This window comes from Oncorhynchus keta, chromosome 17 (genome assembly GCF_023373465.1).
Source record: "Oncorhynchus keta strain PuntledgeMale-10-30-2019 chromosome 17, Oket_V2, whole genome shotgun sequence".
Taxonomy (NCBI): domain Eukaryota; kingdom Metazoa; phylum Chordata; class Actinopteri; order Salmoniformes; family Salmonidae; genus Oncorhynchus; species Oncorhynchus keta.
Window position 1 is genome coordinate 19,759,670 of NC_068437.1, and position 14,567 is coordinate 19,774,236.

A 14,567-nucleotide genomic window follows, 5' to 3' on the forward strand; every position below is an offset into this window, starting at 1 on the left:
CTTGAAACACTCAGACCCGTACTGTAGAAGTAGCAATAGGGGTAGTACTGTAGTAGTATAGAAACATGCAGTACAGGACATCTATTATAATTCATCTTCTAGGTTTAGTCACCAGAAAAGGTCACATCTTATTTTTGAATGAGAATATAGTTTGATGTCTGGCAATGCGAAACTAGGCCTATTTTTTCCATTACTGTCAATGACCACACTTGGTTCCCTACTATGAATACAGGAAGGTGTGGTATATGAAAGCTATAAGGCACAAGGGGGTGTGGTATATGGCAAATATACCACAGCTATTGGCCATATACCACAAACCCCTGAGGTGCCTGATTTGCTATTATAAACTGGTTACAAATGTAATTAGAACAGTAAAAATAAATGTTTTGCCACACACATGGTATACGGTCTCATATACCACGGCTTTCAGCCAATCAGCATTCTGGGCTCGAACCACCCAGTTTATAAAAGGAATTATAAATCAGGTGGTTCCAGCCCTGAATGCTGATTAGCTGAAAGCCGTGGAATATCTGACCCTATACCATGGTTCTGTATGACAAAACATTTATTTTTACTGTTATAACTATGTTTGTAACCAGTTTATTTAAGTGATAATGCCCTCGAAGCCAGTGTTTGGAGGATATATTGGCACAGATGTTGTTAGGCCAGAGATGAAGTTGAGGGTCAGCAAACCGTGCCAATACATCCTCCAACCACCAGCTTCGAGGGCATTATCACTTTTATACAACGGTTTAACAACAGATTCAAATAATGATTGATATATTTTTTTAAACGTTATTTTTCTGAATTTATTCATACTATTTCATCCTTCAACAAGAAGGTTTCTACCCAAGCCGGCTGGCCATTCATTCTATCGGTTCGGTTGCTGGAGACGCGACCCAGTCGTTCAGTCTTTTTGTTCTGTATCTATGGACGCGACCCAGTCGTTGGTTGTAAATGTTCCATTGCCGTCCTGGCTGGCATCATTCTTATCCTTTGCTTGCAGCCAGATTAACAGAAAAGTACCTGCATTTGCATTTGTTTAATCTGTTTTCTAGTGACATTTATTTGGATACATCCGTAACAATGAGCTAATGAGGTGCTATTTCGCCTGATATAGAAGAATGTGCTCACTCGTCAGGACACTGTTGTTCAGGGGAGCTAGCCAACAACACAGTTACAGGAACACAATCACTTCAAACTGAAGCTGGGAAGACTGCAAACCAGATGCACTTAGTTTCGTTTGACCTTTTTTGAATTTACATTTATTTGTATATATCCATAAGAAGGATGTCAGCTGATTCATGATTTTGACTGGTTGAGAAACGCTGCCTGCCTGTCTGTCTGCCTGTCTGTCTGTCTCGTCCCGACACGTTCATTACTATGGGACAGCTGGAGATCGAATTTGAATATTGAAACAATGTTGCAAATGTCGGGGACAGACAGCAAGGTTTATCCAAATCTCCGCTGTTGAAAATGAAATGTTAGTCTAAAAGAAATGTGAGATAATATCTAGATGCTTTTTATAGTATAGATCAAGTTTAGAAATTGCCTGGCTGGGCTGATGAGACAGTGGATTGAGCAGTCAGATGGAACAGAGTAAATAGGCATTTTAACGTCACAGATTTAGCCGGTGGTAACTTGTGGCATAGGCACAGCCTGGAATGCTGTTTTAACCAATCAGCATTCAGTATTAGATCCACCCGTTGTATAAAATAGCAATAAGACACCTCTGGGGTTTGTGGTATATGGCCAATATACCACAGCTAAGTTCTGTATCAAGGCCTTCTGTGTTGGAACATGCATAAGAACAGCCCTTAGCCGTGGTTTATTGGCCATATACCACACTCTCTCAGGCCTTATTGCTTAATTGTACACCCACAAACATCAGAGATGAGTGGTCCATGACCTTTGAGTACGTATTTTGTTAACCTAAATTGTATGCTGTGACCAGGGGTGTAAAAAGTGTATAGTACAGTATTTGCAAACTCTTAACAGTAATTCAATACACCATGTCACCTCTGTCAATATTCCTTGCGTTCCACACATTGTCATAGTTCACATAGTAGGAGTATACACAGGCACAACCCTATTCTGTGTAGTACACCTAGGCAGATTTATGCCGGCTTGTCTCGCCCCAAGCGACGAAACTAATGTGTGCGCATGTGACTGTCTGTTTTCACATTTTGAGACTGAGTAGATGTCTTAGAGAGAGAGAGTGAGGGGACACTGTACTCTACGCTATGAGCTGATGGGAGGCCCTCTGTCCGCTCCTCTACTCTGATGTGTTACCATGGTGAGGCCTACCTGAGTGAGTGTGTTCAGTGGATGGGAGGTAAACTGGTCTGGTGTGGAGGACCTTACTTAATGGCCCTGCCTCTCTCTTAGCAGTATCCATCCCTCACTTACCCACCCTGGCTGAGCAAATTAAAGCCTTCCGCTCTCTCCTCTCCTCAGGCCCTCTCCCATTTCACATGGAATAGTCAAAGCCCTACACACACACAGTACACACCGAGACACTGCTCTGCTGGAGCAGCTTACAGTCTAGAACTTCAACGGATAACTTTGTATTTTTTTATTAAATTATATTATGGCTTAATATAAGTATCAGTAAGCTAGTTGATTTACACACTTGTTGGCTCTGACGCCTGTGTTCGGTTCACTATAACTTACCCTAAAGTTCAGGTCCATGTTAAGAGTGGCCATATTTCCACACATCCTGGTTTCAAATCAAAGCCATTGCCCAGGGTGATAAAAACTAGGCCCTGAACAATCATTGCCAGACTCCAATTTGCTGCTGATTCCAACCAAGCCTTCCAATAAGTCAGTGAACTCAACTCCGGTTACAACGTAGAATCAGGTCAGGTGCTTCTACACTTCTTCACTTTCTCAGTGGTCTTATGACAATACTCTCTTAAGACTTCTCTGGGAAATAATATGTTCTGTTCCTCTTCAGAAATGCTAACACGCCAGCTGTAATATTCAATGGCATTTTTAGTGTTGTAATACTTTTTTTTGTTCAATTGCTTTGGTGCAGTTTTCACAAGTACAGTATGTGGTACATTTTCACAACCCTTAGTACAAAACTCAAAGCAGATCATCAAAAAGGTAGTTGTTTCAAAACCTTTTCAATTGACTCGGTACAACAGACAAATTCATAGTAAATTCTTCTCCAAACTTAATCAGTGTTTGATGTTCGCTACGCATCATGATACATGATTACAATAAAGGTGGAAGGTGTATGATTGGGCGACAGATAGACTACCAGAGCGCTGGGTCAGTAACCGAAAGGTCGCTGTTTTGACTATCCAAGCTGACAAGGTGAAAAATCGGTCAATGTGCCCTTGAGCAAAGCACTTAACCCTAATTTGCTCCAGTGCGTACCACTATGGCTGACCCTATCAAACAGCACATTTCACTGTTCCTATCCAGTGTATGTGACAATAAAACATTATTTGTATTTTTTTGTTTATTAAAATAAATTGCCATCGCCATGAGCGTGCCACCCTCCTTCAGGCAATGGATGAATCAAATCAAATGTTATTTGTCAGATGCGCCGAATACAACAAATACACCTTACAGTTAAATGCTTACTTAAAAGCCCTTAACCAACAATGCAGTTTTAAGAAAAAATAAGTGTTAAATAAAAGTACAAAATAATTCAAGAGCAGCAGTAAAATAACAATAGCAAGGCTATATACAGTTGGGACCGGTTCAGAGTCAATGAGCGGTGGCACCGGTTAGTCGAGTAATATAAACATGTAGGTAGAGTTAAAGTGACTATGCATAGATAAGAAACAGAGAGCAGCAGCAGCGTAAAAGAGGGGAAGGGGTGGGTGGGGGGCAATGCAAATAGTCTGGGTAGCCATTTGATTAGCTGTTCAGGAGTCTTATTAATATATATATATTTTTTACCTTTATTAAACTAGGCAAGTCAGTTAAGAACACATTTTTATTTACAATGATGGCCTAGGAACAGTGGGTTAACTGCCTTGTTCAGGGGCAGAATGACAGATATTTACCTTGTCAGCTTGGTGGATTCGATCTAGCAACCTTTCGGTTACTGGCCCAACGCTCTAACCACTAGGCTACCTAGCTGCTAAGTCCTTTGGACCTAGACTTGGCGCTCAGTAATCACTTGCTATGCAGGAGCATTTAATTACATCAATACAGACCAATGTCAGGCTTGGAATTGCCATGCCAAAAGGTTTTTCCAAGGTGCATGAACAATGAGGACTTTACTGCTTAAACTGCGATGTCAATGAGAACCTATGACCAAATGCTCAAGACAGGATTTGTGCATCAATGAATGTGAAATATGTCTTCAATGATCACACATGGGATAGAAATTATGGAAATTTGATTTTCTATTTTATTGAAGTGTATTGCCTTATGTGGAAACATTGCAATGTAATGTAGCGAAGTCCATTCAAAGGGCAATTGTGAATTGTTTGCTATAAAATTAACTCGGCGTTAAAACAGCTAATCAGTTCAGTTGCACTAATACATTGAAATATCAGTGTGTCATAAACCAAAGATTAAAACATGCTGAAGTTCACATATGAACGGTGTGTCTGCCTCTGGTGCCATAAAAGTCCTGCCTGGGTGATCATTAACTTTGTATTTTTTTGTGCATCTGTTTATAACTGTAATTGAGTTTCCATCATGTGAGTTGACATGTTTTTTTTGCTTGTGTGTAGTATTTGCATTCAACATAGTTTAAGTAAGCTCATGGAACACATTTATAGTGCCTTGAGAAAGTATTTTATTGAAATGTATTGAAAATGAAATTCAGAAATATCTCATTTACATAAGTATTCACTGAGTCAATACATGTCAGAATCACACCTGTAATCGCTGCCAAAGTGAAGTCTTTCTGGATAATTCTCTAAGAGCTTTGCACACCTGGATTGTACAATATTTGTACAATTCTTCAAGCTCTGTGAAGTCGGTTATTGATCATTGCTAGACAGCCATTTAAGTCTTGCCATAGATTTTAAGCCAAAACTGTAACTAGGCCACTCCGGAACATTCACTGTCCTCTTGGTAAGCAATTCCAGTGTATATTTGGCCTTGTGTTTTTGATTATTGTCCTGCGGAAAGGTGAATTTGCCTCCCAGTGTCTGTTGGAAAGCAGACTGAACCAGGTTGTCCTGGTTCAGTCTGGGAGTTGTCTGTGCTTAGCTCTATTATGTTTATTTGTATCCTAAATAACTCCCTAGGTTTTCCCAATGACATGCATACCTATAACATGATGCAGCCACCACCATGCTTGAAATTATGAAGGGTGGTACTCAGTGACATTGTGTTGGATTTACCCCACACATAATGCTTTTTATTCAGGACATAAAGTTCATTTATTTGCCACACAGAGAGGGAGAGAAATAATAACATTTTGGAACTTTTTGTGAGTGTAATGTTTACTGTTCATTTTTTAAATTGTTTGTTTCACTTTTGTTTATTATCTATTTCACTTGCTTTGGCAATGTAAACATATGTTTCCCATGCCAATAAAGCCCTTAAATAAAATTGAGAGCGCGAGAGAGATGGTGGAAAAGGTTGGAGGAGGCAGAGAGTGAGATGGAGTTAGGATTTAGAGAGAACAAATGAGGTGTTGCGTAGCCGTGGAGATGCGTGAGTAAGAGGGCGGGAGCAGAGGAGGGTTGTGGTTAATCATTTGTGGAGCTGGAGAGTTGAGATGGAGAGAGCTGCCGCTTTACACCTGATTAATATTGCACCTGTCTGACTCTGAGAGGAGTTGCCAGGCAATGACTCGACCAGGGAGAGCTGAGAGGGGATGCCCGGGAGAGAAAAAGAGATGGCCTCGCCTTGTCCCTGGGAAAGGAGGGGAATGGGAAGACTATCACAGGACAGACATGGTGGGAGGGATGACACTGAAAGACAGACTCTAACCCTAGATCACAGGGAGGCGAACCAGGTAGTTTAGGTCAAATTTGTTGCTCAAGAAACCGCAGATCAACTCTGTGACAGGAGGATTTAGACTAGGGTCAATAAAACCATCTCTTACCCCCACTCGTAACTTGAGCTATGAAATTCACCTTCAGAAATGAGCATGGGATTCATATTGGAATATTCACCTGCCCTTTTATAAGAATGAATGATGGAATCTAAAGGTATTGTTGAAAAGTTAAGGATGGAGGTGTGTTCCGTTGTTAAATAGTTCCTTTGTCGCTTTGTGTAAATAGTCAACACCCATAGTCAACACCCAATGCAGGGCATTGGTTTACAAACTGAGGCATGCCTCTCTGCCTATTTGTTTTAATTGTACAAACTCCCCACTTTACATTTCACCAGGCTTGACAGCATGGCTATCCAAGGATCTAGTTATCCTTCCCCTCCCTATAATTTTCACCCACTTAGTTTTATGACAACCTATGATATGGCTGAATCATGATGATCAGCTGATAGAGCTACCCTTTGAGATTACCTGGTCCTGAGCATAAACCCAGACAGCCATGTAATGTGCCCTGAGACATACATAAAAGGATGCCTTACCAAACAATATGAACTGAAAGAAATGCTCTTTGAGATATAATCAGGGCTGTGTCCATGTTCCGTCCTTCCATTCTTCAGGGAAAATTGCAAAGGCAGACGTATATGCTCTATGCCTCTGACTCATACAGTCAATAAACCAAATTGTATGTCCCCATGGTAACATTATATTGTGCATCATATGCTTTAGTTTCAAGGTTTAATTTCACATGTACAAGGAAAGTAAAATCCCTTTCTTGAAAGCTCTAAACCCAACAATGCAGTAATCAATGTAATACTAAAAATAACATAAGGTAGAACAAAAACACTAAAGCAATAAAAACAAGAGAAAGTAAGTAAGCACACTACTGTGTATATGTATCTATCTATATATATATATATATATATATATATATATATATATTAGGGTCAGTATGTTCCAGTACCATATTTACAATGTGCAGGGATACTCGAGTGATAGAGCTATGTATTGGGGTAAGGTATTAGGATATATGATAAACAGAGTAGCAGCAGAGTATGTGATCAAGTCAAATCCAATCAAATTTTATTGGTCACATACACATGTTTAGCAGATGTAATTGCGGGTGTAGCGAAATGCTTGTGTTTCTAGCTCCAACAGTGCAGTAATATCTAACAATTTCACAACAACACACACACATTTAAAGTAAAGGAATGGAATTAAGAATATATAAATATTTGGGCGAGGCATAGACTAGAATAGAATACAGTATATACATATGAGATGAGTAATGCAAAATATGTAAACATTATTAAAGTGACTATTATTCCAATTATTGAAGTGGCCAGGGATTTCAAGTCTATGTATATAGGGAAGCAGCCTATAAGGTGCTAGTGATAGCTATTTCACCGTCTGTTGGCCTTATATGTGAGTGAGTGTACGTGATGTGTATAGAGTCTGTATAAATGTATGTGTGTATTATGTGTGTGTGAGCAAATTATGAAGTGAGTGTTTGTGTGTGTGTTGGGAGTGTCAGTGTGTGTGAGTGCCTTAATGGACATCCGGCCATGCTCGCATTTTGAATTGCAGCTCACAACCTTTGTCTCCCGTTGTTCCACAGACAGTGAGGGAGAGGAGGAAGACCAAGGAGCACACTGTGGACGAGGAGCCTTCACCCCTCAGCAAATGCAGTCAAGTCGACCTAGACACGGTGAGAGAAAAATAAAGGGAGAGAGAGAATCAGAATGAAAACTGGAAGAAGAAAAGAGTAAGAAAGATCTAGAGCAGTTTTTCCTTTTTGGGTTACTGTACCACCAATTGAATTTAGCTCTGGCCGGAGTACCCCTGAAGTACCCCCTCGTGCATTTTACCAGTAGGCCTATGGTCTCATGAGTCCTCTCAAGTACCCCTGGTTAAGAACCACTGATCTAGAGGATGCCCGCAGGGTCCTCTGGACTTCCCTCTTTGATCAAGCTGAAGATCAAAACCCAACCACTGCAGGCTTTCAGCCAGGCAGGAAGTGACAGGTGATCATATCAGGGGTTGGTTATGGGGTTCAACTACAAGTCAGAGTTGAGCTCAGATCTCAGAGCCGTACTGGGTCGTCATTGGCCCAACACTTGAAGCTATGTCTCCACCCTCGAAGCATCGTTACCCATCGCTCCACAATAGCCGCGGCCCTTACAGAGTAAGGGGAACAACTAGTTCAAGGTCTCAGAGCGAGTGACGTCACCGATTGAAACGCTATTAGCGCGCACCCAGATAACTAGCTAGCCATTTCACATCGGTTACACAGGCAGGGTAGCAGGCAGCCAGGGTTGTGCAACATCAATGTGTCTGGTCCAAGGCCCTTGAGTTCAACGCTCTTGCTGCTCTGACTGTGGCCTGTAAGCTACAGTACACTGCTGCATTGACACATCGTAAATTCACTCTGGCTGATTTCAGAGCACTCATCTGAATAACTGATGAATTTCCGAATGCTCAACAACCGTGGAATATGTCCGGTGTCAGTTAAACATCGAGCTAAAAATATTAATTAAATTGTTGCCAGCAGCAAAGTAATAATCACAAAATGCTCTGGATAACATGAAAACAGCCTAACCAGCTCTGCTAGGGTGAGAAAAATGGTCAGAGTGAGGTGTTCTCTCATGTATGTCTGGAAGTAGCTAGCAAGATAGATAACTTTAGCTAGTTAGCTTGGGTGCTTGACTGCCGTTGTGAGGTCAGAACGCTTGGATCAACCCTACTCCTTGACCAGAGAGTCCAGTGTGGGCTCTGAACCTCACGAGAGCGAAACGCTCGAAATTTACGAATTCCCAGAGCACACTCTGAGCACTCTCTGGCACTCCTGAGTGAATTTACGAATGCACACGTAGAGGGAGAGAGTTGGGAAAGATGGAGACGTGCTAAAAATTGTGTGCCCACCCGTTTTCACAGCGAATTATTAAAGACCGTGGGGGAGCTGCTTCGGGGCATTCATAATCATAGCTTATGACCGTTTGTAGTAGATATGAAGATATGTGGAAGGTTTATTGGGTGTTCAGTATAGATAGACAGGGTATGGTATGCAGGGAGAGATTCCTTTGTTCTCACTAACAGAACAGGTATTTCTCAGGCCTTAGGAATGTTTTTGATTAGCTAGTGATTAGCAGTGAGTCACCTTTATATTTGCAACAGGCCAGCTGTGTGTGTTTGTCATTGTGATGCGTTGAGCGATTGCATGATGCTTGCCATTGCTTGTTACGTACCTAGTGCAGCGTCTCTTCTCTTGGCTCATTCAGCCCTACATACTTACACAGTGGAGGAATCTGTGGCCTGAATACCATGACATTTTTGTCACTCATTGTTATATTATTGACCTGTTTGTTTGCTTTTCAACACATACCTGACTGAAACCCCATTCCTCACTTTTAACCTCCTACCCCAAGATAATCGATGTCCTCAATTAATGGTTTGTTGACATTTTTGTTTCTCTAAATTGATCCAAACTTGTCTACTATACTGCCCTACCAAGCAGAAAGGAAGTAACTGCTCATTTGTAACTGGTCATTTTTGCTACATTAAATACATGCTTAATCATGTGGACAAGTATCCTGCCTCGTATTGTGTTTTGGAGAAAGTGGGGTTCATGTTAGCAGTAACTGCATAAAGTAAATAAAGGTAATTTTTCTCAGTTCCACGCTATGAGCAGTTACTGCCTTTTTGCTTGGTAGGGCAGTATAGTAAATATATATTTCATGCAGTCTATATAAACCTGACCCACCCTATAATTTATTACAGTGCAGAGGAGACCATGACTCTAAGAACAAGCCCATCTCAGTCTGCCTGGTCTCTATCCAAGGTCACGTTAACGGTTAAAGGAGACGTTTAGTAAAGGGTATGGACAGATATATGATCTGCAGATCCTTCACAGAGATTGGATCACGCGTTTATCAGGGAGTTGCACAACACCTCTACTTCCTGGGTCTGAAGTCTGGTGTGGTGGAGACTTTCCCGTGGACATCTGTCTCAGTCTCTCTACCGCCACCTGCTGGACAGAACACCATCAGTCAGAAGGGCCAAGCCAAAGTGATCTCACTGTCACATAAAGTTATGACTGAAATGAGTTATCGAGTCCAATTTCCACTGGATTTCGATTCTCCATGAAAAAGATGTAGTTTGACAATTCAAGCTTTTAGGCAGAAGTGGTGCTAATGGGGTTCTAAAACATTAGAATCACCTTGTATTGTATGATGCTGTATGTATGTATTGTACTGTTGTGTTGTGTGCTGTAAGCCTTAAGCTACTGTACTGTATTGTAAGTTGAGCCGTGGCTCCCCTGCTATTCCTGCAGGACCTGGTGGACTGGCGGAAGCCCCTGGCCTGGCAGGTGGGCCACCTTGGAGAGAAATATGACACCTGGGTGCACCAGCCTGTGGACCGGCCCATTCGCCTGTTCGGGAACGAGTTTCTAGAGGCCAGCACTAAAACGTCCTGGTAAGAGAGAAGAACGTACACTTCGGGACGGTTTTCCAGACACAGATTAAGCCTAGTCCTGAACTAAAAGGCTATTTCAATGGAGACTCTATTAAACATACTTTTAGTCCCAGACTTGGCTTAATCTCTGTCCGAGAAATCGGCCCATACAGTGTAGAAATGCACTTATCCCAGAAAGATAAGCTTGGGTTTAAATAAGTCATTTGATTGTCTGCGTGTAGGTACATGGTCCCTGCTGTGTGGATGCCACTGGTGTTCTATCTCAGCTGGTACTGCTACACCACCTTGGCACTGGAGACAACCAGACTGTTCGCCAGCACAGGTAACAGACCCAATCATATCTCTGTCTCTCTCTCTCTCTCTCTCTCTCTCTCTCTCTCTCTCGCTCTCTCTCTCTCTCTCTTTCTCTCTCGCCAGCCAGCCAATACATGCTTTTCCCCATGTACAGTCTAGTAGATATCTATATCCTGTATCTGTCCCACCACCTCCCTCTCCAGACTATTCCGTCTTGGTGCACAAGTACAGCTTTCCCCTCATCTTCATAATGGGCATGGTCATGTGGACCTTCATCGAATATTGCATCCATCGCTTCGTCTTCCACATGCGCCCGCCCGCCCACAACTATTACCTCATCACCATTCACTTCCTGCTGCACGGACAGCATCATAAGGTGAGATACGGACATACACAGAAGAGTGAATGATACTCTGGAACTAAATGTTAGTCTTTTTTTTTAAACGGATGAGTACCTACATGTGTTTAATGCCTCTTTGGTTTATGATTAATTTGGAATTCAGAAACTTGAGAAAATGCAGGAGGGTATAATTATAATTGTTCCAAATCTAGGCCAAGCCATATGCATAACTGATAAAACCAACCTTTTCAGTAACAAGTCAATGTCTATCTGCTCCTGAACTAACACCATGTTTAATCCTGCTGTTTCCTCCCTTCAGTCACCCTATGATGGCTCCCGCCTGGTCTTTCCTCCTGGCCTGGCCTCAGTGGTAGTAGGCAGCTTCTACCTGCTGCTAACCAAGGCCTTCCCCGAGACCCTGGGGGTGTCCCTGTTTGTGGGGGGGCTGTTTGGTTATGTGGTGTACGACATGACCCACTACTACCTTCACTACGGCTCCCCTCAGAGAAACACCTACCTTTACAGCCTCAAGGCATACCACGTCAAGCACCACTTTGAGCACCAAAGAGCAGGTAAGGAGGACCAGAATAGTCTCTTTGCATCACCATACTTCTGTTGGCATAGTAACTTCTAATGAAGAGAATGAGGGACATAGAATGTGAAGTATATGACCTCAGACTCTTCATACGTCTCTGTAATTCTCTGCAGTTCAGCGTATGGTTCTTATATCTATTATACCTTATGACTCGGTCTGCTCACTGATGACATGCATTGGTTTCCCTCTGCAGGGTTTGGAATCAGCACCACATTGTGGGACCATCCGTTCAACACGGTGATCCCCGAACAAACCTTTTAGAAGACCCAACTGAATCTACTCTCCAGAGAGGGGCGACCTTGCCCCATCCCTCTTACACCTGACAACTTAACCCTTCAATAACCCCCACCCTGTGACTCCAGCATGTCCCTCTAAACTACTACAAACCAGTCTGTCTGTCTGGCTCACTGCTTCACTGCTACAGTGCTACTCTCGTCTCCGAACAAAACAAAACACACTTCTCCATAATGTTCCACCTGCTAGTCAAAGCAGGAAGGTATCTTTTCAGAACTGGAGGGGGTGCAGGGTCCGGGATGGGGAACATGTTTATATTTCTTTATTGTTTATTCATTTTGCTTATAATGGACAAAAAGGATACAATTAAGATTGTATATGACTATGATGCAGTACGGAGGAACTTACATGCAGTCCCAGGTTCTAACGGTCAACATCCCACCAGAGACAGTAGAGAGAGTGATTTGAAAGTGAGAGAAGGAGTGTGCATGTGGAAAGAGAGGAGAATGAGTGATGTTTAGGAGGGCGGAAAGTGAAAGAGATTACACTTGTCCTTATAGAAGCTGTCCAAGTTTATACATTTACATATACCTTTAAGAAAACTCAGGAAAGTCCCTTCTCTATCCCTGGAGTGTTGATGCTGCAGAATGCCCTCCTCTATTCTAAAGGTCAAGCGTTACTAATGCTCTTCCCACAGAAAAAAGCTTTTGACAGCATGTGCTCACCGAATCCAAAGATGGTTCATCTGTAGTGTCTTGCCTTCACTGGGACATTTCCATAAAAAAATCTGTGGGAAGGTATGAAGGGAGCTGATTTACTCGTTCACTATGTTCATATTAATGTATATTTCAACATGATGTCTATTTGTATTAATTAATGGTATGACTAAATATATAGAAATATGTGTGCAGACAAAGAGATACTGTATCTTTCCCATTCCATCTCTCTCATAGACACTGGTTTGTTGTTGACATGTCAAATGAAGCTTCAGAATGAGTTGATGTTGTACTAGGTGGAGAGAGATGGAGTCGGATGTATACATCCTGATTTTTGTGTGGGTGGATGTATTGAAGGATGGCTGGATACGTGGTGTTATGGATACAGAGACAGAACGCTGAGGGCATGAGACCAGTCTATCAGGTCTCCTGCTGTAGGGAGCAGCACGTGGCTAATGAGATAAGGCAAAGGATGGGGCCTGATTTATATTAGGACCTCACTATAGGTGCCCGTTCTCCTCCCTGCATGTAGGGTGATGATCTAGCGTCAGACTAAAGTGTAGGAGACCCTTGGTTCAGTTACAGGTTGATCCTCAGCTGTTCTGACAAATTGTTTTCAATCCTAATGTTTCTATCTTCTGCATTCCATGTGTTTTTGTTCATTCCCTTCTTGATTTTCTTTACAGTTTTAATTAACCCTTAGGTGAAGCCACTACAGATGAGCCCAAATACTCCTACTGTTCCTCAGGAGACCATGGAAACAGACAGGGGACTGGGGCCTGACGAAGCCCATGTGGTCTCAGACAGTGATTTGAACCATTAGTTAGGTCATGTTAGTGATAGTATATTGCTACAGTAAGGAAGGCTTCCGGGGGCCACAGTCTCCTATCACCTCCAAGGACCTTGATTGGGGTGATTTATAAGATGAGAGTAATTCTTCATTGCAAAAATATTGTGTGTAATCCAGCATGTACTTAACAGTATAAAAATTGCAGTGGGGGTGGGAGTGGTCTGTTTGGAACTCAGGTCAGGGTCAGGGGTCGGGGTTGGGTTGGGTTGTGTTCACACTGTATTCAGACAGAGAGCGGTCAGCAGAGCATCAGTAAGATATCCAGATTAGCATCAAGGACTCACATTACAGTACTGAGATGATGCATGTTCAAACCAATATTTGTACTCATGCTTATGATGACTTGTAATGATGAACTTTTTACATGACTTGATAAAGAACCAACAATTGTTGTGATGTCGATAATGATAATAGTGCTGAAAATAAGGATGTTGATAATGATAATAATGATGATGTTGATGCCCCCTCTTCCCTGCCCTCCCCTCAAGCTTCTGGTTGGGTTAAAGTAATAATACATATATATATTTATAAACAACTTGTAAACTTTAATACTGTCAAGTGGAAATATCTCTGCTAAATTATGCATTTAAATAATTTTCCAAATCTGTTTACCACAATACATATTTTAACTTTGTCTATGCAAATGCAGATATATCTGTACATAAATGCCTGTATATTTCTGATGATCAATTGTTTTTGAGCCAGCCCATTTGTGTCTTCTAAACCTACTATTATATTACACTGCTCAAAAAAATAAAGGGAACACTTAAACAACACAATGTAACTCCAAGTCAATCACACTTCTGTGAAATCAAACTGTCCACTTAGGAAGCAACACTGATTGACAATAAATGTCACATTCTGTTGTGCAAATGGAATAGACAACAGGTGGAAATTATAGGCAATTAGCAAGACACCCTCAATAAAGGAGTGGTTCTGCAGGTGGTGACCACAGACCACTTCTCAGTTCCTATGCTTCCTGGCTGATGTTTTGGTCACTTTTGAATGCTGGTGGTGCTTTCACTCTAGTGGTAGCATGAGACGGAGTCTACAACCCACACAAGTGGATCAGGTAGTGCAGCTCACCCAGG

General features: G+C 41.9%; 1 protein-coding gene across 1 annotated transcript in view; it reads left to right on the forward strand.

The window, feature by feature from the left end:
• Positions 1–14,255, forward strand: part of LOC118396583 (fatty acid 2-hydroxylase) — a 29,013-nt gene extending 14,758 nt beyond the window's left edge. Inside the window, exons 2-7 of the mRNA XM_035790866.2 lie at positions 7,593–7,682; positions 10,305–10,447; positions 10,669–10,769; positions 10,945–11,117; positions 11,401–11,653; positions 11,870–14,255. Of these exons, the coding sequence (XP_035646759.1) occupies positions 7,593–7,682; positions 10,305–10,447; positions 10,669–10,769; positions 10,945–11,117; positions 11,401–11,653; positions 11,870–11,937 (828 nt within the window). The 3' untranslated portion in view covers positions 11,938–14,255. The remainder of the gene's footprint in view (positions 1–7,592; positions 7,683–10,304; positions 10,448–10,668; positions 10,770–10,944; positions 11,118–11,400; positions 11,654–11,869) is intronic.
• Positions 14,256–14,567: the final 312 nt, after the last annotated feature.